This window comes from Carassius carassius, chromosome 50 (genome assembly GCF_963082965.1).
Source record: "Carassius carassius chromosome 50, fCarCar2.1, whole genome shotgun sequence".
NCBI classification, from domain to species: Eukaryota; Metazoa; Chordata; class Actinopteri; order Cypriniformes; family Cyprinidae; genus Carassius; species Carassius carassius.
In genome coordinates this window covers 19,988,446-20,011,874 of record NC_081804.1, presented here as the reverse complement: position 1 = coordinate 20,011,874, position 23,429 = coordinate 19,988,446, and the positions used below count along the sequence as shown (strand labels likewise).

Below are 23,429 nucleotides of genomic sequence, written 5' to 3'. Positions count from 1 at the left end.
AAGTCAGCAATTAAGGACAATCAGCTGAATGCAGTTATCTCAAAGTCTCTATTGTCTCAAGTAGAATTACAGACAAGTATATATACACATTTCAAATGAACAACTTCCAATGATAATACAGCATTACAGACACACAAAAAGAAAAAATGTGTTTTAACAAAAAACAAGAAAATTCAAGTTCTTCATTCATACCCTCAGGAAATAAAGATTTAAGTTCAAAGATCCAAAAAGCCTCCCTTTGCAATAATTTTCTATCTCTATCTCCACCTCTCCTGTGAGGTAGAATCCTCTCGATGCCCGGGAACTTCATGTCAGACAGAGAGTGGTTAGCAGACTTAAAATGACGAGGAATTTAAGATGTGTCATCCTGTCTCCTAATGGCACTTGTGTGTTCAATCATTCTTGTGCGTAATGCACGTGTAGTTTTGCCAACATATAGTTGTGGACATGGACAAATGATAATGTAAACAACATATGTACTCTTACAGGTAATCAGTTGTCTAATCTTATACGTTTTTAGTGTACGAGGATGTGTAAATGATTTACATTTGACATAGTTAGTACAAGAAGAGCAATTGTGACATGGAAAATTACCCTGGGCATCGACAAGAGTAGTTGGAGATTAGATGTGGGTGTCAGCATGGACAAGCTTGTCCCTCAAATTAGAGCTCCTGGAAGAGACAAAAAGTGGTTGTTCACTAAATACATTCAATAACTGGGGATCACTTTGAAAAATGTGCCAATGATTCTTGATAATGGTTTTGATATCATTACTCAGTGGACTAAATGTGGATGAAATCTGGAATCTGGGCAAAGTCTTAGAGAGAGAGACAGAGATAGATGGTTATAATCACCATAAAGGAAGATGTATGTATTTGAGTACTTTGAATGATCTTATAAATCATTAAAGTGATGTAACATACAGCCAAGTATGGTGACCCATACTCAGAATTCGTGCTCTGCATTTAACCCATCTAAAAATTAAATTTAAATTAATTTAAATGTGACATTAAATGCCAAATTAAATGCCTGGAAAATGGATATGTAAGGAGATATTAGGCAGTCTGGAATGATGTATGTCTTAAAGCACAAACTCAGACAATAAATACTAGGTTTAAATTACTTCAATATAAATGGTTAATGAGAACCTATATAATTCCTGTTAAACTTCATCATATGTCTGTTAAAATTCCAGATCTGTGCTCTAAATGTTTGGATGATAAAGGTAGATTACATTATTGCCTTTGGTAATAGGCAAAAAATACACAACCTTTTGAAAGTGATTATTAAATGTATGTTGGACATGTTCAGTACTAGGATTTCTAGGAGTTTTCAATACTAAAGATAATGTTTCTTCTGGCAATACCATCTCTTTAAAGAGTAGGAGAGTTCAACCCTGTCGGTTGACCATTGCTTTTCTGCAACCAAGGCCGGGTTATGTTTCAAAGGTGCCCGCTAATATGTCACGGCTAATAGTGCTGCAGGCCTTCTGTCCTCCTCCATTTAGAACTCCAGACCAAGAGAAGCTTAATTTGGTGTGTCTAGCAAAGTGCTGGACTTTTATGTCCACAGAGCTGTCCTGTGGAGGAAAGCTGATCAGTTGTTTTGTCTGCTTTGGTCCACTTAAGAAAGGTTTTCCAGCGACCAAGCAGATGTTGAGTTGAGGATAACTGTGACTATAATATATATAATTATACTGTGGATATGATATGATATGGTGATAATATATAATATATGGATAATATATGATAATATAGTTATATGGTGGATAACTATGACTATGTTGAGCTCGCTCAATGAGAAGTATGGTGGCTTCTAAAGCTTTCTTTCAGGAGTTTTCCTGCTAGATGTTTGTGATGTGGTGGACTGGTCCTTCCTGCTCACATTCATCAGATTCTACATCTTAGACCTGTGTTCTACAAAGTGCTCTTGTCTTAGTTGTGGGTACCATGATTTTTTAAACCAGAGGTGTGAAACAAATGCCTATTATCATTCCCACAGTGTTTTGATGCAGCACGAGTTCCCTGGATAGGGATCGTCTCAGGTTACGAGTGTAACCGTAGTTCCCTGAAAGGTAACAAAACCCTGCATTGTGTTGCCATACTTCCTACATCCCAGAGAGTGACTTGCTTTGACCTATAAGAAACTAGCACTATTTGTTCTGGATATGGCTTTAAGCTTCCTGGTCACCTCATAACCCTGCCTGCGTTCTGCTATTCCATTGGACTGATTTCACACATTTTTAAAAAATGAGTGGGGATTGAATAATTTTGACTGACAAGTAGATACAGTTTTTGTGGTGTTTTTGTAGTGATACATCAATTATTATATGCTTGTAATCATGGGTTTATGATGATCAATTTGACTTATGGCTGATAGGTTTTTGATGATGGTTTAAAGTTAGTGATGATGGACTTTGGCTGAGCAACAGAACAATCTATTCCGATACAGAAGATGACAAGTGTCAGGCAGTAATTAATTAGTGATGACAGGTTTTTGTATTTACCAGGAGTGCACAAGAGCCTGTGGTCAGAATGAGTTTGAGAAGAGAAAGACAACCCCCAGGAACTCATGTCATTGTTAGAGGGTAAGAGGGACTGCATTTATATTATCATTAAAGGTTACAATAGCAGGTAAATAATGATGATATCTTATTACAATGTTATTTTCTTCTGTGTTTTAGGAACCGTCGTGTCTCAAGGTACTGTACTTCATATCCGAGCGAAACACATGATGTAGATCTGTAACAGAATGCTACATTAAGTCTGAAGCTCTTAATTCACAATATAATTGCAGCTACACATGAAAATTGTTTTAGCATTATATTATGTCATATTTCTGCATTATTACATACTATAACGAAGGTAGCAGCAGCAGGATCTTTTATAATATTTATTTTGGCTTAAGAAATTTCTGACAATCTCTTCCTAGGACTTCATTGCTACAAGCACCAAAATTGGCAGAGACCTTGGCCCTGTGTAGTTTGTTGCAATATCTTTTCAGACTGATGAGATTTTTTATAGAAATAATTATTAAAAATAATACATTTCCCATAGACTTTCCCATAGAAATGCTAAGGCAGTGGTTCTGAATACCAGTCCTGGGGACCCACTTGCAAATTTTGTATGCCTCTCTTACCTGACACACTCAGTTCAGTTCATGGATCTCTCTCCTAATGAGATGATGATCTGAATCAGTTGTTAAATAAGAAATACATGCAAAATATGCAGAGAAGGGGGTCCCCAAAACTGGAACTCATGCTGCATTCAAGTCCTCCTGTGAAGTTTTGTACTTACCAGTTGACAAGTCATAATTATGATGTCGGGTGCGTTCAAGTCAGTTTAGTCGGCACAAGATGGTGGTGTACCTTCTTTTAATAAATGAAAAGAAAAAAAAATACAACAGGGATGTTAACTTATAGAAAATTAAGAGCAAAGAATTTGCATCAGGTGTGTTTTGTGTTTTAATTTAAAAAAAACATTTTATGAAGCCACTTCAATCTGTATCGCATAAAAATGTATTAATGGTTATATTGCAATCCTGTCTATCAATTTAAAAAAAAGTTACAGTCAACAACAGATGTTGCATCCATCGATCCATCGATTCTGCCATGTTTCTCATTGACAAGCCCCCAAGTTTCCCACTCGTAATTACAACTTTGTGTTGGCGTTCATGTGCGTTTAACTCGTAAATACGATGTATCCGACATGACTTGAAAACACATTCAGAGCCAGTGCTCTAGAGGACAATCAGATAAATTCATACATTTCCTTTGCTATACGTTTCCTGTCATCTGACTCTTTTGCCTCGAGGCTGCCCATGTTGGCTTTCTCAAGCCAACATCAAACTTTGTTATCAAACTTTAGCCTCTAGTTTTGGTATACTGTGTATTCTTTGAATGAATTCTGAATTTTTTTTATTATCTATTGTAAGATTTTTTCTTTTTTCAATACAGTCCCATCAGCTTCACAAATTTTGAGTCACATTTAACTAAACTTCGAGCAGATTCCAGCTACCTCCTGTCTGAGGAATATGAGGTAAAATATCCTCCATATTTCATAACATGATATTTAGAATGATTCTCATTTCAGAATGAACACATTAATCCTTTGTTCTGCTTTCAGGACCTGAAGGATGTTGGTCGTAACCAACCTCAAGACGCAGCGTTATTGCCTGAAAACAGAGGCAAAAATCGCTACAACAATATACTGCCTTGTATGTTTATGCAAATCATAGTATTTGTTAAATATTTAATTTTATTGTAATATAATTCTACATTTATTTTGACGTGTTATTTGAACAGATGATTCTACAAGGGTGAAGCTGTCCTATGTTGATGATGACTCCTGCTCAGATTATATTAATGCCAGCTATATTCCTGTAAGATCTTTGCTCATGTTAAAATACTGAATTAAAAACTATATATATATATATAACAAACATAGTTTGATTAAAAGACTTTGACACATATTTTCATCAAAAATGCAGTAATTAGTGTTACACCAAGTATAAATAGCAACAAATAAAGTGTAAAGAGTTGGCTAAAATATATTGCAAGTACATGTTTCCATCCTCAGGCTAACCAATGACACTTAACTAAACAGTATTACATTGTTTTTTAATAAGGGCAATAACTTCAGACGGGAGTATATAGCAACTCAGGGTCCTTTGCCCGGCACTAAAGATGATTTCTGGAAGATGGTCTGGGAGCAGAATGTGCACAACATAGTTATGGTGACACAGTGTGTTGAGAAAGGAAGGGTATGTGCATATGATCACACATGATTCTTCTGCTCATGAGGTTCTCTTGACATTAACTCAATGAATTTGTGTTTGACTCTCGTACATAGGTGAAGTGTGACCATTACTGGCCATTTGATCAGGAGCCCCTGTATTATGGGGATCTGGTCGTTCAGATGCAGTCAGAATCTGTGCTGCCCGAATGGACCATCCGAGAATTCAAGATCTGTAATGTGGGTATAATGTCTCTGTTTCTCACCGATGAATTCTGATAGGAATACACTAATGAGCTGTGTGGCATGTCTGTACAGGAGGAACAGCTGAACTATTCCCGAGTCGTACGTCAGTTTCATTACACTGTGTGGCCGGATCATGGAGTTCCAGAGATCACACAGTCACTCATTCAGTTTGTGCGGACTGTGAGAGACTATATCAACCGGACGCCCGTCTCTGGAGCCACTGTAGTGCACTGCAGGTTGACAGTCATTTATACTCTTAGGTCAGGAATGTGCGACTTTCCTGCTTAGTTTATCACCACTAATCAAACACACCTGAGAAATATAACCTGTTTCAGGATGTCCTAAAAATCAGGCGTGTTTGATTAGGGACTGCAGGACCGTGGCTCTCCAGGACTGAAGTTGTCCATCCCTGATTTAGGCACTGTCCCAAATGGAAATTTCAAATGCTTGCAAATTTCTTTCTCAATTTAATTGACAAATATAACTCAAAGAAAGCAAAGCAGAATACAAAGTAGAATATTCTACCCATGTAAATCTAGTATACTCGCTACTAAGCAACTTTTAAAAATTTTATCTCTGACAGTGCTGGAGTGGGGCGCACCGGAACCTTTATTGCTCTTGACAGAGTCCTTCAGCAGCTGGACACTGGAGACACAGTGGACATCTACAGTGTTGTGTTTCACCTGAGGATTCATCGCACACACATGGTGCAGACAGAGGTGAGAGCTCATCAGTAAAACACACTACACTTCATTTGAAACAGAGAGAATACACACAAATCTAATTTATTCGTCATGTGTGTTGCACTAGTGCCAGTACTCGTACCTCTATCAGTGCGTGCGAGACGTGCTCCGTGCGAGAAAACTGCGCAGTGAACAGGAGAACCTTTTGTATCCCATCTATGAAAATGTGCATCCGGATTACCACAGAGGTTAGTGTGCTGTTAATGTCTGTGTGATGAGCATACCTGTTCAGGCTTATCAAATATATCTGAAATTTAATTGATATTTTGTATTTCTAAATATAGATGTGGTCTACTCCAAACGCTGATGTGCAGGTGGATAAAAAAGTGGCCGAACACATATGTAAAAATGTATTTGAAAATGAATTTATGTTAATATGCTACAGTATGTGTATGCCTAGATGTAACAGAATTATATCATGTACACATATTATTCAACATTAATTCAGAGTTTGTTAATTCTTGCATAATATATTGTACATCACTAATTAAATGTTGTAGCTAATTTTATATTAATAAAAGATATTACAAAACAACAGTATCATCTGTTTTCCTGTACTATGTAGATGAAATGGTTATACAGTCGTCAAGTCACCTTTATTTCTATAGAACTTTATACAATACAGATTGTGTCAAAGCAGCTTAACAGTAATGGACATGAAACGGCAAAAACAGTTATAGAGATTCTGCTACAAAGCAGCTCTAAAAGACAATGAGGTCATTATTTAGCTTAAGTCAGGTCAGTATTGGTTTTGTTCAAATCAATGAAAAAGTGAATCAATCAACTGCAAATAGTTCTATTCAGCTCCAGTTAGTCAAATGTTAATTCCATTAAGTTCAATACCGGTGTTGATGTTGCAAGATGCAAGCAAGAGCAGCTCTACAGAAGACGATAGAGCCATCATCCATCTTAATTCAGTTCAAGTTTTGTTCACACCGATGGTGTCAGTCAGTTCAATAATTTTTTTTAATATCTGCAAACATATTATAGTATTTTGTATGTTTTAGTAATCAAAATCTTACATACAGCCCCTTTAATGTACAACCCCAATTCCAGAAAAGTTAGGATCTTTTTGAAATGCCAGAAAATCAAGAATATGCAATTAGTTAATTCTCTTTATTTAACCCTTATTTAATTGGCTAAACAAGGAAAAAATTCCAATGTTTTCACTGACCAACTTAATTTGATTCTGTAAATACAAACAAATTTTGATTTTGATGTCTGCAACACACTTCAAAAGAAAAAAAAAAGACAAAGGCATTTTTAACACGGTGTCATGTCAACTTTCCTTTTAATTATAGTGTTTAATTGTTTGGGAATTGTGGATACAAACTGTTTAAGTTTTGCAAGCACAATTTTGGTCCAGTCTTGTCAGTGATTCTGCTTTTTCGTGACATTTTCAATAGGAGACAGATCTGGACTGCAGTCAGGCCAGTCTAGCCCATTCACTCTGTGTCTACAAAACTACGCTGTTGTAGCACATGCAGAATGATACCTGGCATTGTCTTGATCTATTAACCTTCCCACGAAAGACATTATCTTGATGGCAGTATACAGGTGCTGGTCATATAATTAGAATATCATCAAAAAGTTTATTTATTTCACAAATTCCAATCAAAAAGTGAAACTTGCATATTATATTCATTCCTTACACACAGACTGATATATTTCAAATGCTTATTTCTTTTAATTTTGATGATTATGACAACTAAGGAAAATCCCAAATTCAGTATCTCAGAAAATAAGAATTTTACTTAAGACCAATAGAAAGAAAGGATCTTCAGAAATCTTGGCCACTGAAAAGTATGAACATGTAAAGTATGAGCATGTACAGCACTCAGTACTTAGTTGGGGCTCCTTTTGGCTGAATGACTGCAGCAATGCGGCGTGGCATGGAGTCGATCAGTCTGTGACACTGCTCAGGTGTTATGAGAGCCCAGGTTGCTCTGATAGTGGCCTTCAGCTCTTCTGCATTGCTGGGTCTGGCATAGCGCATCTTCCTCTTCACAGTACCCCATAGATTTTTTTATGGGGTTAAGGTGCAGGCGAGTTTTCTGGCCAGTTAAGAACAGGGATACCATGGTCCTTAAACCAGGTACTGGAAGCTTTAGCACTGTGTGCAGGTGCCAAGTCCTGTTGGAAAATGAAAACTGCATCTCCATAAAGTTGGTCAGCAGCAGGAAGCATGAAGTGCTCTAAAACTTCCTGGAGAACTGGAGAGGCCCACAAGCCACAGTGTCTTGCACCCAGTGTGAAATTTGGTGGAGGATCCAAATCCACAAAATGCTCTAAAAGCTATTTTACAATTGTTGATTTACAAACAAATGTAACACATTCTCTGTTGGAGCTTTAACAAATTAGTTCATTCAGATTCAATTCGTTCAGATGTCCGTCTAATTCCCGAAGTTGTTGGTTACTTTCTTAATTTGAAAGTAAGTGCATTTAAAGATTGTTATGATCACCAGCTGGTGTGCCCTTGATAGCCACCGGACGGAACTTCATCTCATACCTTTGCCACACTATCCTGGACTTCATTTTCCATAACCGATTGCCCGGACTCATCATGCCTGAATGTTTTCACCTGATGCACATTACCTCTGCCTTCGGAGGCAGCATTCCCAGGCATGAAGGCAACAAGGCCAGCCGAATCCAAAATCTGCTTTACATCCTGTCTCCGGAGGTACCTTCTTCTCATCGAATTTTGAAGGCAGAATAGATGTATCTTTCGCTGCCTTTGATATCCCACGATCATGTGTTTTCCATTCCGTGACTGTTGTGCTAAAAAATAAAAATGGTGTCTGAAAGTTGTGTTTGGTGTTCAGTTTGTGTGTAAATGTATATTTTTGACAAACTTTTTAGACTTTTGATGTTATTTCTAGTGAGAAATCAGTAGTATCACCAAAATTCGTTTTATTTTGTTATAGATCATTAAACCATTACGTTGCCTCAGAAGCCTGTCCGAAACGAGTTTCATGAGGTGCCTTCATGCAAAAATGCTGCCTTCAAAGTCATTGCCTCACACGTCAGCAAGTCAGCTGCCTAAGCTTTCGGACACAGCCTTGGTGTTTTCACACAAGCACCAGTCTGGATCCAGGACACCTTAGAAGAGATGATGCTGACCTCTCAGAGGACCTCAGATGATGCTAACTCTGAAACAACATACAAAACTACCAAATATTTCTATAAGTGTGATTGCATCATATAATAATTGCTGTTAATAGTGTTCATTGTCTGGTTGACTACGTCTTGTATTAATTTTTCCAAAAAAACAAAACTTTTTTAAGCTTTAAATCAATTAAACCAATTGCTTCATAAAATCTGTCTGCAATCATGCTGCTGGATGGCATTGGTGCTGATCTAAAGAAAGTAACTACTTTTTTTACCTCTAGATTTAAAGGTGACCTATTATGCCCCTTTTTACAAGTTGTAAAATAACTCTCTGATGTCCCCAGAGTGTGTATCAGAAGTTTAGCTCAAAATACCCTACAGATAATTTTGTATGGCTTGTTGAAATTGCCACTTTTAGGGTATGAGGCAAAACCCACCATTTTTGTGTTTGTCCCTTTAAATTTCTCTTTCTCTCACACCCCCTGTCAGGTTGGCCGGGGTGGGGGCACTGTTCTGCTCATTTGGAAATACTTCAACAATTAGAAAATCAACAATTGGAAATACTCAACCCACTCTCGCTTATGCAATTATAACTCATTTGAATCTCATGTGATCACTGTAACAGCTTCTATAGATTTTGGTAATTTACTGCCCTCCTGGGAAAATTAAATAGCAGGATGGCCTGCTGTCCTCATTCCTGGAGGATGGCAGTCCACTTTTAGTCGTTGGCGTCTTCAACATTCATTTGGACAAGCCTTATGCTACAGACTTCCATTCACTCCTTGCTTCATTTGATCTCAAATGACTTACCACTACAAGAACGCACAAATCAGGCAACCAACTTGACTTAATTTACACACGCAATTGTATTGCAGACAACATTCTGGTAAAACCCCTCCAAACCTTATAATGGTTATTTTTAGATGGAAACTTCACTCACTTTCCCCCTCCCATCTTTCCTCCATAGTTTCCTCCCCTCTTCCCTCACCTACCCATTTCTCTTGCAGAGAGAAAATGGTGCAAATCAAAAGATCCTTCAGACCTGAGGATGTATCAGTCTTTGCTTTCATCTTTCTCTGCTGAAGTCCATACTGCCAAATCTTCATACTTCCACAACAAGATCAAAAGTGCTCCAGACACACATAATCTCTTTAAAACATTAAATTATCTCCTCTGTCACCCACCCCCTCCCCCCACCACTTCTGATAACAGCTGATGATTTCGCCACATTCTTCACAGACAAAGCCAGAATGATCAGTAGTCAATTCTCAGCCCCTCACACACAGGACTTCAAACCAATCACACTCCCTTCTAAAACTTCCATCGTCTCCTTCTGTCCCCTGAGGCAGAAGTATCAAAACTTCTTGATGGCGTTTGCACTGCGTTTGAGCTCCATCACTATATTCTTTTAAACGACTATTTTTATCTGAAAAATCAATTTTATGCACCATCGTTTCCGTTTCTATAACTTGTGAACATATTCTCTATCGTATTCTACAACAAAAACAACCAGAGCGCCTCGTTATCACTAGTTTTATTTTATCTCCCAGCTCCGCTATTAGCTTATAACCCATTAGCATCAGCAGCGTGTTTGTTGCTAAAAAAATGTGAAGAAAAATGTCAAGTAAATGAACAAAAACTATATTTAAAGTTTGGGCTCATAAATATTAGATCACTCACACCAAAAGCAGTTATTGTAAATTAAATTATCACAGATAATAGTTTTGATGTACTCTGCTTGACTGAAACCTGGCTAAAACCAAATGATTATTTTGGTCTAAATGACTCTACTCCACCAAAATACTGAGCCTCATCACACTGGTCTTGGCGGAGGTGTTTCAACAATATATAGTGATATTCTCAATGTTACCTAGAAAACAGGATACAGGTTTAACTCTTTTGAAATACTTCTGCTTAATGTTACACTGTCAGACATGCAAAAGAAGTCTAATGTATCTCTTGCTCTGGCTACTGTGTATAGACCACCAGGGCCGTATACAGAATTCCTAAAAGAATTTGCAGATTTCCTCTCAGACCTTCTAGTTACAGTTGATAAGGCGCTAATCATGGGAGATGTTAATATTCACGTTGATAATACAAATGATGCAATAGGACTTGTGTTTACTGACCTAATAAACTCCTTTGGAGTGAGCAAAATGTCACCGGGCCCACTCATCATTTTAATCATACACTAGATTTAATTATATTGCATGGAATCGATCTTACTGATATAGATATTGTACCTCGAAGTGATGATGTTACAGACCATTCCCTTGTATCGTGCATGCTGCGTATAACTGATATTAACTATATGTCTCAGCGTTACCGTCTGGGCAGAACTATTGTTCCAGCCACCAAAGACAGATTCGCAAATAACCTGCCTAATCTATCTCAACTGCTATTTGTTCCCAAAAATACACATGAACTAGACGAAATGACTGGCAACATGGGCACTATTTTCTCTAATACATTAGAAGCTGTTAGCTGTATAGACTGGCTCTAAAAACTGCCAGGGCAGAGCATATCCACAAACTCATAGAAAATAACCAAAACAATCCAAGGTTTTTATTTAGCACAGTGGCTAAATTAACAAATAACCAGATGCCACCTGATTCAAATATTACACCAACGTTTAATAGTAATGACTTTATGAATTTCTGCACTGATAAAATAGATAACATTAGAAATACAATAGCGAATGTAGATTCTACAGCGTCTAACACTTCAGTTTCATCCATGGCACCCAAAGATAAACTGCAGTGCTTTACAACTATAGGACTGGAAGAGCTAAATAAACTTTTGACTGTATCTAAACCAACAACGTGTTTATTAGATCCTGTACCCACTAAATTACTGAAAGAGTTGTTACCTGTAGCCGAAAAACCGCTTCTGAATATTATTAACTCGTCTTTATCTTTAGGTCAAGTCCCATATAACCATTTAAGCTGGCGGTTATTGTCAATGTCACCTTTATTTATATAGCGCTTTAAACAAAATACATTGCGTCAAAGCAACTGAACAACATTCATTAGGAAAACAGTGTCAATAATGCAAAAATGATAGTTAAAGGCAGTTCATCATTGGATTCAGTTATGTCATCTCTGTTCAGTTAAATAGTGTCTGTGCATTTATTTGCAATCAAGTCAACGATATCGCTGTAGATGAAGTGTCCCCAACTAAGCAAGCCAGAGGCGACAGCGGCAAGGAACCGAAACTCCATCGGTGACAGAATGGAGAAAAAAACCTTGGGAGAAACCAGGCTCAGTTGGGGGGCCAGTTCTCCTCTGACCAGACGAAACCAGTATTTCAATTCCAGGCTGCAGCGAAGTCAGATTGTGCAGAAGACACATCTGTTTCCTGTGGTCTTGTCCTGGTGCTCCTCTGAGACAAGGTCTTTACAGGGGATCTGTATCTGGGGCTCTAGTTGTCCTGGTCTCCGCTGTCTTTCAGGGATATAGAGGTCCTTTCTAGGTGCTGATCCACCATCTGGTCTGGATACGTACTGGATCCGGGTGACTGCAGTGACCCTCTGATCTGGACATAGACTGGATCTGGTGGCCACGGTGACCTCGGAACAAGAGAGAAAGAGACAAATATTAGCGTAGATGCCATTCTTCTAATGATGAAGCAAGTACATAGGTTGTTATGGGAAGTGTTTCCGGTTCCGGTTTACCTAATTAATGCAGCCTAAAAATCCTTTAACGGATTTGGATAATAAAAGCATATTAGTATGTTATGTGTATGCCAGGTTAAAGAGATGGGTCTTTAATCTAGATTTAAACTGCAAGAGTGTGTCTGCCTCCCGAACAATGTTAGGTATGTTATTCCAGAGTTTGGGCGCCAAATAGGAAAAGGATCTGCCGCCTGCAGTTGATTTTGATATTCTAGGTATTATCAAATTGCCTGAGTTTTGAGAACGTAGCGGACGTAGAGGATTATAATGTAAAAGGAGCTCATTCAAATACTGAGGTGCTAAACCATTCAGGGCTTTATAAGTAATAAGCAATATTTTAAAATCTATGCGATGCTTGATAGGGAGCCAGTGCAGCGTTGACAGGACCGGGCTAATATGGTCATACTTCCTGGTTCTAGTAAGAACTCTTGCTGCTGCATTCTGGACTAGCTGTAGTTTGTTTACTAAGCGTGCAGAACAACCACCCAATAAAGCATTACAATAATCTAACCTTGAGGTCATAAATGCATGGATTAACATTTCTGCATTTGACATTGAGAGCATAGGCCGTAATTTAGATATATTTTTGAGATGGAAAAATGCAGTTTTACAAATGCTAGAAACGTGGCTTTCTAAGGAAAGATTGCGATCAAATAGCACACCTAGGTTCCTAACTGATGACGAAGAATTGACAGAGCAACCATCAAGTCTTAGACAGTGTTCTAGGTTATTACAAGCAGAGTTTTTAGGTCCTATAATTAACACCTCTGTTTTTTCAGAATTTAGCAGTAAGAAATTACTCGTCATCCAGTTTTTTATATCGACTATGCAATCCATTAGTTTTTCAAATTGGTGTGTTTCACCGGGCTGTGAAGAAATATAGAGCTGAGTATCATCAGCATAACAGTGAAAGCTAACACCATGTTTCCTGATGATATCTCCCAAGGGTAACATATAAAGCGTGAAGAGTAGCTGCCCTAGTACTGAGCCTTGAGGTACTCCATACTGCACTTTTGATCGATAGGATACATCTTCATTCACTGCTACGAACTGATGGCGGTCATATAAGTACGATTTAAACCATGCTAATGCACTTCCACTGATGCCAACAAAGTATTCAAGTCTATGCAAAAGAATGTTGTGGTCAATTGTGTCAAACGCAGCACTAAGATCCAATAAAACTAATAGAGAGATACACCCACGATCAGATGATAAGAGCAGATCATTTGTAACTCTAAGAAGAGCAGTCTCAGTACTATGATACGGTCTAAATCCTGACTGGAAATCCTCACATATACCATTTTTCTCTAAGAAGGAATATAATTGTGTGGATACCACCTTTTCTAGTATCTTGGACAGAAAAGGGAGATTCGAGATTGGTCTATAATTAACTAGTTCTTTGGGGTCAAGTTGTGGTTTTTTGATGAGAGGCTTAATAACAGCCAGTTTGAAGGTTTTGGGGACATGTCCTAATGACAATGAGGAATTAATAATAGTCAGAAGAGGATCTATGACTTCTGGAAGCACCTCTTTTAGGAGCTTAGATGGTATAGGGTCTAACATACATGTTGTTGGTTTAGATGATTTAACAAGTTTATACAATTCTTCCTCTCCTATGGTAGAGAATGACTGGAACTGTTCCTCAGGGGGTCTATAGTGCACTGTCTGATGTGATACTGTAGCTGACGGCTGAATGGTTGCAATTTTATCTCTAATAGTATCGATTTTAGAAGTAAAGTAGTTCATAAACTCATTACTGCTGTGGTGTTGGGAAATGTCAACACTTGTTGAGGCTTTATTTTTCGTTAATTTAGCCACTGTATTGAATAAATACCTGGGGTTATGTTTGTTTTCTTCTAAAAGAGAAGAAAAGTAATCGGATCTAGCAGTTTTTAATGCTTTTCTGTAGGATATGTTACTTTCCCGCCAAGCAATACGAAATACCTCTAGTTTTGTTTTCCTCCAGCTGCGCTCCATTTTTCGGGCTGCTCTCTTTAGGGTGCGAGTATGCTCATTATACCATGGTGTCAAACTGTTTTACTTAACCTTCCTTAAGCGTAAAGGAGCAACTTTATTTAAAGTGCTAGAAAAGAGAGAGTCATAGTTTCTGTTACATCATCAAGTTGTTCTGAGGTTTTGGATATGCTAAGGAATTTGGATACATCAGGAAGATAACTTAAAAAGCAGTCTTTTGTGTTAGAAGTGATGGTTCTTCCATACTTGTAACAAGAAGTAGAATTTACAATTTTGGCTATATGAATTTTGCAAAGAACTAAATAATGATCTGAGATATCATCACTTGGCTGAATAATTTCAACACCATCAACATCAATTCCATGTGACAGTATTAAATCTAGAGTATGATTTCGACAACGAGTAGGTCCTGAAACGTGTTGTCTAACACCAATAGAGTTCAGAATGTCTATAAATGCTGATCCCAATGCATCGTTTTCATTATCAACATGGATATTAAAATCACCAACTATTAAAACTTTATCTGCAGCCAGAACTAACTCGGATGTAAAATCACCAAACTCTTTAATAAAGTCTGTGTGGTGCCCTGGTGGCCTGTATACAGTAGCCAGTACAAACATAACAGGGGATTTATCATTAACATTTGTTTCTTTGGATAATGTTATATGAAGTACCATTACTTCAAACGAGTTATACTTGTAGCCTGCCCTCTGAGAAATCCTGAAAACGTTGTTATAAATTGAAGCAACACCTCCACCTTTGCCTTTTAGACGTGGCTCATGTTTATAACAGTAATCTTGGGGGGTGGACTCATTTAAAATAATGTAATCATCAGGTTTTAGCCAGGTTTCTATCAAACAGAGTACATCTATATTATGATCAGTGATCATATTATTTACAAAAAGTGTTTTCGTAGAAAGGGATCTGATATTCAATAAGCCAAGCTTTATCATTTGTTTATCCATATTGCTTCTGTTTTTTATTTGTTGAACCTCAATTAAATTGTTAATCTTAACTTGGTTTGGACGTTTTTTGTATTTTCTAGTTCGGGGAACAGACACAGTCTCTATAGTGTGATGTCTAGGTGAAAGAGTCTCTATGTGCTGAGAATTAACTGACCTCTGTGACGGGAGGCAGCTAGCAGACGGTTGGTTTAGCCAGTCTGTCTGCTTCCTGACCTGGGCCCCAGTTAGTCAAGTATAAACACTAAGACTATTTGCCATATTTCTAGAGAGAAGAGTGGCGCCACCCCAGGAGGGATGAAGACCATCTCTTTTAAACAGGTCAGGTCTGCCCCAAAAGCTCGTCCAATTGTCTATGAAACCTATGTTATTCTGTGGGCACCACTTAGACATCCAGCCATTGAGTGATGACAATCTGCTATGCATCTCATCACCACGGTAAGCAGGGAGGGGACCAGAGCATATTACAGTGTCTGACATCGTGCTTGCAAGTTCACACACCTCTTTAATGTTATTTTTAGTGATCTCCGACTGGCGAAGTCGAACATCATTAGCGCCGGCATGAATAACAATCTTACTGTATTTACGTTTAGCATTAGCCAGCACTTTTAAATTTGCCAAGATGTCAGGCGCTCTGGCTCCCGGTAAACATTTGACTATGGTGGCTGTTGTCTCTATATTCACGTTCCGTACAATAGAATCACCAATAACTAGAGCACTTTCATCAGGTTTCTCAGTGGGTGCATCACTGAGTGGGGAGAACCTGTTTAATGTTTTGATCAGAACAGAAGAGCGGTGTTTTGACCCACGACTACGCTGCCTCACCGTCACCCAGTTGCCCTGCTGCTGGGGCTCTGTTTCCGGAACCGAACAATGTACAGGAATCCCTGAGCTAGACGCATCCAAAGCCGTATCTAGAGCCCTAACATTCTTACTGTCCTCAATTAAAGTTTGGATGCGTGTCTCTAATTCTGAAATCTTCTCTGTCAGCCTAACTATTTCCCTACATTTATCACATGTGAATCCCTCATCAGCGACAGAGATAGATAAACTGTACATGTGGCAAGAGGTGCAAGAAACAATGATAGGAGAAGCCATTACTCACCGTGCTTGATGAAAATTCTTACTGCGGTTGTTTGATGAACTTGTGAAAAACAAGTTATTAAGACTTTTATTAAGAAACCAAAACTAGATCCTAGTGAACTGGCAAATTATAGGCCTATTTCAAATCTTCCATTTATGTCTAAAATTTTTGAAAAAGTAGTGTCTGCTCAACTGAGCTCCTTCCTGCAAAAAAAAAAAAAAGATCTGTATGAAGAATTTCAGTCAGGTTTCAGGCCCCAACATAGCACAGAAACTGCACTTGTTAAAATTACAAATGACCTGCTTCTTGCATCAGATCAAGGCTGTTTCTCATTGCTAGTTTTACTTGATCTTAGTGCTGTGTTTGACACCATAGATCATGACATACTCATAGATCGGTTACAAAACTATACAGGTATTCAAGGGCAGGCTCTAAGATGGTTTAGATCCTACCTGTCCGATCGCTACCATTTTGTTTACTTAAATGGGGAGTCATCTCATTTATCATCAGTAAAATATGGAGTGCCACAAGGATCCGTCCTAGGTCCCCTTCTATTTTCAATATACATGTTGCCCCTTGGTAATATTATTAGAAAATACGGAATTAGCTTCCACTGTTATGCTGATGATACTCAGCTATATATCTCAACGAGACCAGATGAAACTTCTAAATTATCTAAGATAACAGAGTGTGTAAAAAATGGAAAAGATTGGATGACAAATAATTTTCTCTTATTAAATTCGGATAAGACAGAGATATTAATTATTGAACCAAAAAACTGTACACAGAATCTTGTAGATAGCAATTTGCAAGTAGACGGATGTACTGTTACTTTCTCTACAGTCAAAAATCTGGGTGTTATATTAGACAGTAACTTGTCTTTTGAAAATCATATTTCCCATGTTACAAAAACTGCATTCTTCCATTTTAGAAACATTGCAAAGCTACGAAACATGTTACCTGTCTCTGATGCAGAAAAGCTAGTTCATGCATTCATGACCTCTAGACTGGACTATTGTAATGCACTTCTAGGTGGTTCTCCTGCTTCTTCAATAAACAAGCTACAGGTAGTCCAAAATGCAGCAGCTAGAGTCCTTACCAGGTCATGAAAATATGATCATATTACCCCAATTCTACAATCTCTGCACTGGCTACCTATTAAGTTCCGTTTCAGTTACAAATTATCATTACTTACCTATAAGGCCCTAAATGGTTTAGCTCCTGCGTACGTAACTAGCAATCCATGTTATGATCCATCACGCTCCCTAAGGTCACAAAACACTGGACTTTTGGTAGTTCCTAGGATACAAATGTCCACTAAATGAGGTAGAGCTTTTTCACATTTGGAATAGCCTTCCTGATAAAGTTTGGGGTTCAGACACACTCTCTCTGTTTAAATCTAGATTAAAAACACTTCTCTTTCGCAAAGCATTCGAATAATGTATTTCTTAAATTGTGACTGCAGTTTTATCTGATCAAATGCGGATTCTTATTCTTCAGCTTGGGTTAAACTAACAAATTTTACTTTGTTGGAACACCTTAGAAGAGATGATGCTGACCCCTCAGAGGACCCCAGATTATGCTAACCCTGAATCAACAACAGAACTAACAAATATTGATACGAGTGTGACTGCATCATATAATAATTGCTGGTAATAGTGTTCATCATCTGGCTGACTATGTCTTGTATTATTTTTTTCTGAAAAATCCTTTCATATGCGCACCAACTGACAGTCAACACTTATAAGCTACTACTAAATATTGTAGAAACATAATTTTCTGAAAAGTTGCTTTGTAACGATTTGTATTGTAAAAAGCGCTATACAAAGAAACTTGAATTGAATTGAATTGAACTTCTCCTCTCCAGCCATCCTACAACATGTCCTCTAGACCCAATACCCTCACACCTCCTCCAAGCAATCTCTCCTACACTTTTACTAGCACTCACACACACAATCAACACATCTCTCCTCACTGGCACATTCCCTACTGAATTCAAGCAGGCTTGGGTAACCCCACTGCTCAAAAAAACAGTCTGGACCAGGAGGGACCACGGGGACCTGACTCAACTCTGGAGGGACCACGGGGGTCTGACTTGACTCTGGAGGGACCACGGGGGCCTGACTCGACTCTGGAGGGACCACGGGGGCCTGACTTGACTCTGGAGGGACCATGGGGCCTGACTCGACTCTGGAGGGACCATGGGCCTGACTCGACTCTGGAAAGTCGACGGGGATCTGACTCGAGGCTCTGAAAAGTTCTCCTGTGGCTGCCATCTTGTGCAGTGGCGCTGTGCCAGCGGCCATCTGGTGTCGTGGCGCTGGGCTGGCGGCCATCTTGTGCAGTGGAACTGGGCTGCCGGCCATCTTGTGCAGTGGCGCTGGGCTGGAGGCCATCTTGTCTGGAGACACAGGTGTGGCTGGGGTATCCCATTGAGAACGATGGTGTAGGTACATGGTGAACCCCCAAAAGTCCAGGATCTCCAGGCCCTTAATCTCCAAATCAGGCACAGGGTCATCCAGGCAGGCGTTAAATATGTCCTTTAGTGCCTCATCATTATATTCCAGCCCTACTGCTATCGTCCAAAATATCTGTGCTAAACCACCCACCTCACTCCCCTTTTGACGGAGGGTGATTAGGTTCAAGAACCTCCCCCTCCACTCTTCCATGCTGGCTGGGGAATGGATACGAAATTACACACAGCTGTCTTTCATTTTAACCAGATAATCAAATGGTAGCTGCATGGATCTCAGGCTGTCTGGCAGACAACTCGCCATGGATGAATGAACATCACCTACACCTCAACCTGGCAAAGACTGAGTGTAACGAATTAAAACCTTCATAATCATCGGGAAGAAGGAGGCGGGAACCGGCGGACAATCAAATGATATTTTAATAATCAAAATAAAGACAAAACAGCACAAATAAAAAGCAAAACACAAACTAAAATCCAGGCCTTGTCCTCTCTCGTCCGTCACTGTCGTCGCTCCAGTTTTATATCCCTCCATCTCCTCCGTGGGACTCGAGACCGGTGGGTCGAGCAGGTGTCGCTCATTTCCCAATCACTCCACCGGCCTCGCTCCTGTTCCCACGTCTCTCGGCCCCGCCCCACTTGTCACACTGAGCTTCTTGTCTTCCCTGCTACTCCTACTCTTCAGTTTGCTACAGATACAGTAACTCTACAGTAGGCTCATCTACAATTACCCCATCAACTTCGGTCAGAAATCTTGGTGTAACCTTTGATGACCAGCTGACCTTCAAAGACCACATTGCAAAGACTGCTTGATCTCGCAGGTTTGCATTGCACAAAATCAGAAAGATCAGGCCCTTTCTAACGGAGCACGCTGCACTTCTTGTCCAGGCCCTTGTCATTTCTAGGCTGGACTACTGCAGTGCTCTTGGATAGTGTTATTCCTGCTTGCCTTGCTGCAGTTTTGTGATCGTAGCTCTGTGTAGCTTTGTTTTTCTATAGAAAATATCTTACTATCACTCTCTGTTGTTTAAAGTGATAAAATATAACTTAATTCCCACCATATTTCTAATATTATCTATCAATCTAATCTGATTAATTTGATAGTTCGCTTTTATTCTAAAACCGCGGGTACAGTGCACCTGCATCTAGTTAGCATTCGTTAGCTTGTCATTAGCATTTCCATTCGTGCCTGTCTTTGTTTTCTTTTCTTTTTCCTTTCTCCTCTCCTTTCTCTCGCTACTCTCTCACTCCTGTTATTCAAACATCTGTGGTAAGAATCTTTCATCAAGCACGGTGGGTAATGGCTTCTCCTGCTATTGTTATTTGCATCGCTTGCCACATGTATAGTTTATCTCTCTCTGCCGGCGACGAGGGATTCACATGTGATAAATGCAGGGAAATAGTTCAGTTCCAGTTACAGAGCCATCGCAACATGGCAACTGGGTGACAGTGACATAGACGCTCTTCTGTTCCGATCAAAACATTAAACAGGTTCTCCCCACTCAGTGATGCACCCACTGAGAAACCTGATAAGAGTGCTCTAGTTATTGGTGATTCTATTGTACGGAACGTGAATATAGAGACACCAGCCACCATAGTCAAATGTTTACCGGGAGCCAGAGCGCCTGACATCTTGGCAAATTTAAAAGTGCTTGCTAATGCTAAACGTAAATACAGTAAGATTGTTATTCACTCACATATTGGCGCTAATGATGTTCGACTTCGCAAGTCAGAGATCACTAAAAATAACATTAAAGAGGTGTGTGAACTTGCAAGCACAATGTCAGACACTGTAATGGCGCTTTTCCATTACCAGTACCAGCTCGACTCGGCTCGACTCACTTTTCGCTCCGTTTTCCGTTGCAGATAGTACCTCCACAATAGTACCTGGTTCTCATAGCGACGCTGCAGGAAACTGCCGTGACGTAATCTTCTACGCGACACACACCCGCTACCCACACACACAGGACAATGGAGGAAATCGAGTGCATGTTGTTTTTGATCCTCGGGATGTGGCTGTTTCTCACAGCAAGAAGACAAACGTTGTTTTAAAAATGGCGGGGTTATTCTGGATACTATTGCTGGCGCGTGTAATGATGATGCAGTGAATAGTGACGATTCTCTCTGACCAATCAGCAGTCTGCTGTGTTTTCACGTCACATTATAGTATCGCCTCAGCTCGCCTCAGCTCGCTTGGAACCTCGCCGGAGGTGGTACGAAAAAAAGTACCTGGAAGCCGGTACAGGTACAACTTTTACACAGTGGAAAACCAAACAGAGCCGAGGCGAGCCGAGCCGAGGCGAGCTGAGGCGAGCTGGTACTGTGTAGTGGAAAAGCGCCATAATATGCTCTGGTCCCCTCCCTGCTTACCGTGGTGATGAGATGCATAGCAGATTATCATCATTGAATGGCTGGATGTCTAAGTGGTACTCGCAGAATAACATAGGTTTCATAGACAATTGGAAAGGTTTTGGGGCAGACCTGACCTGTTGAGAAGAGATGGTCTTCATCCCTCCTGGGGTGGTGCTGCTCTTCTCTCTAGAAATATGGCACAATATAGTTAGTCATAGAGTTTGTACTTGACTAACTGGGGCCCAGGTCAGGAAGCAGACAGACTGGCTAAAAATCAGTCTCGTCTAAAAGGTAGACACTTAAAATTATTATTATCTATATTAATTAGAGATATTTTAGATTATTCAGAATTGATCAATAAAGAGGCGTTAATTTTGTTTATCAACTTTCATAAAGCATTCGATACTGTTGAGCATTCCTTTATTTTTGAAGCCCTTTATCAGTTTGGTTTCTGTAAATCCTTTATTAACGCGATTCGTACTTTTATATAACGGTATTAACAGTTGTATCTCCTTAGCTTCCGGCACTTCTCCCCGGTTTTCTTTGGGTCAAGGTATTTGCCAGCGATGGCCCATCACTCCTTTCTTTTTCTATTAGCCGCCGAGCTGTTAAGTTTGTATATAAAAGACTCCAATATTGAAGGTATAAATATTAAAGGCAATACATTGATAATTAGTCAGTTAGCTGACACTTGTCTTTTTCTTAATAATGATTCACAAGTTTCTGTTGCCTTCAATTAATTTATTATTTTCTCTAAAGCTTCAGGATTAGTACTAAATCCCCCAAAAAGTGAAATTTTATATGTTCACGATACCAATAAAAATTCTGTTGATGGTATTCTAGTAAAGCGTTATGTAAAATATCTAGGGGTTGATATCAGCAAATCTGATTCAGACCGTCTCCATCACAATTTTCAGCCAAGGTTAGATAACATTAAAAAGATTTTATGTTGCTAGCTGCAGAGAGACTTGAAAATGTATGGGAGAGTCCTTCTGACTAAGGCTGAGGGCATTTCACACCTAGTTTATCCTGCTTTTTCCCTTTATGTTGATCAAAAAACGATTACAATGATTAACTCTCTGCTATTCCGCTTTATTTGGAAAAATAAGACAGAATATGTTCAAAGGAAATCTATAATAAGAAACTATAAGGAGGGTGGTCTTAATGCTTTATATTTTAATATCATTAACCAGACTTTCAAAATTAATTGGATCAAGAATTGTTTATCTAGTAATGAGTTACCCTGGTTTTGGACCACTAATCTATTCTTCAAACGTTGTGGTGGCCTTAGATTTTTATTTACCTGCAAATTTAAGTGTAGTAAGTTACATATTAAACTGTCAAATTGTCATAAACAAGCCCTAGAATCCTGGAAGATTACTTTAAACATAATTTCTACCCGCACACGTGTATTCTTTGGATCAATTAATATATTTTGTCTGGTAACAAATCACTTTTTTTCATTGAATGGTTGAATCAAAATATATTTTTTGTTTCTGATTTATTCATTGCTGATGGGGACCTTCTTTCCTTTCCTGACTTTGTGTCTTTGAAATGTGCAACAATCTCACTAGGATATTTTAATAAGGTGACTAAAAGTCTTCCTGTCAGTTTAAAAACTTTGTTTAAAGCGCATTTATGTTATGGCTGTGTAAACAACTATTTTCCTACACTTGCGTTTAATGGTGTTTATGTATTAGATAAGAAAATGCCATAACTTTTTTATTAGAAATGCTTTTTCTTCAACTCCAGGATGCCTCTCTAAAGCACAATTTAAATGTAGGATCTGTTATCAGAACTCTGAAAGTGAAAGTCATGACATTTGCCAAGTATGGTAACCCATACTCAGAATTGGTGCTCTGCATTTAACCCATCCAAGTGCACACACACAGCAGTGAGAAGTGCACACACACAGCAGTGAGAACTGAGAAGTGCACACACACAGCAGTGAGAACTGAGAAGTGCACACACACAGCAGTGAGAACTGAGAAGTGCACACACACAGCAGTGAGAACTGAGAAGTGCACACACACAGCAGTGAGAACTGAGAAGTGCACACACACAGCAGTGAGAACTGAGAA

At 39.0% G+C, this 23,429-nt stretch overlaps 1 protein-coding gene across 1 annotated transcript in view; it reads left to right on the top strand.

Annotated features, from left to right (window-relative positions):
- LOC132133776 (receptor-type tyrosine-protein phosphatase beta-like) overlaps positions 1–6,262 on the top strand; it is a 50,139-nt gene extending 43,877 nt beyond the window's left edge. The window contains exons 23-33 of the mRNA XM_059546731.1: positions 2,510–2,587; positions 2,684–2,701; positions 3,956–4,037; positions 4,125–4,215; positions 4,304–4,380; positions 4,627–4,761; positions 4,851–4,973; positions 5,052–5,215; positions 5,563–5,698; positions 5,790–5,910; positions 6,007–6,262. Coding sequence (XP_059402714.1) covers positions 2,510–2,587; positions 2,684–2,701; positions 3,956–4,037; positions 4,125–4,215; positions 4,304–4,380; positions 4,627–4,761; positions 4,851–4,973; positions 5,052–5,215; positions 5,563–5,698; positions 5,790–5,910; positions 6,007–6,029 — 1,048 coding nt within the window. The 3' untranslated portion in view covers positions 6,030–6,262. The remainder of the gene's footprint in view (positions 1–2,509; positions 2,588–2,683; positions 2,702–3,955; positions 4,038–4,124; positions 4,216–4,303; positions 4,381–4,626; positions 4,762–4,850; positions 4,974–5,051; positions 5,216–5,562; positions 5,699–5,789; positions 5,911–6,006) is intronic.
- The last annotated feature ends 17,167 nt before the right edge of the window (positions 6,263–23,429 follow it).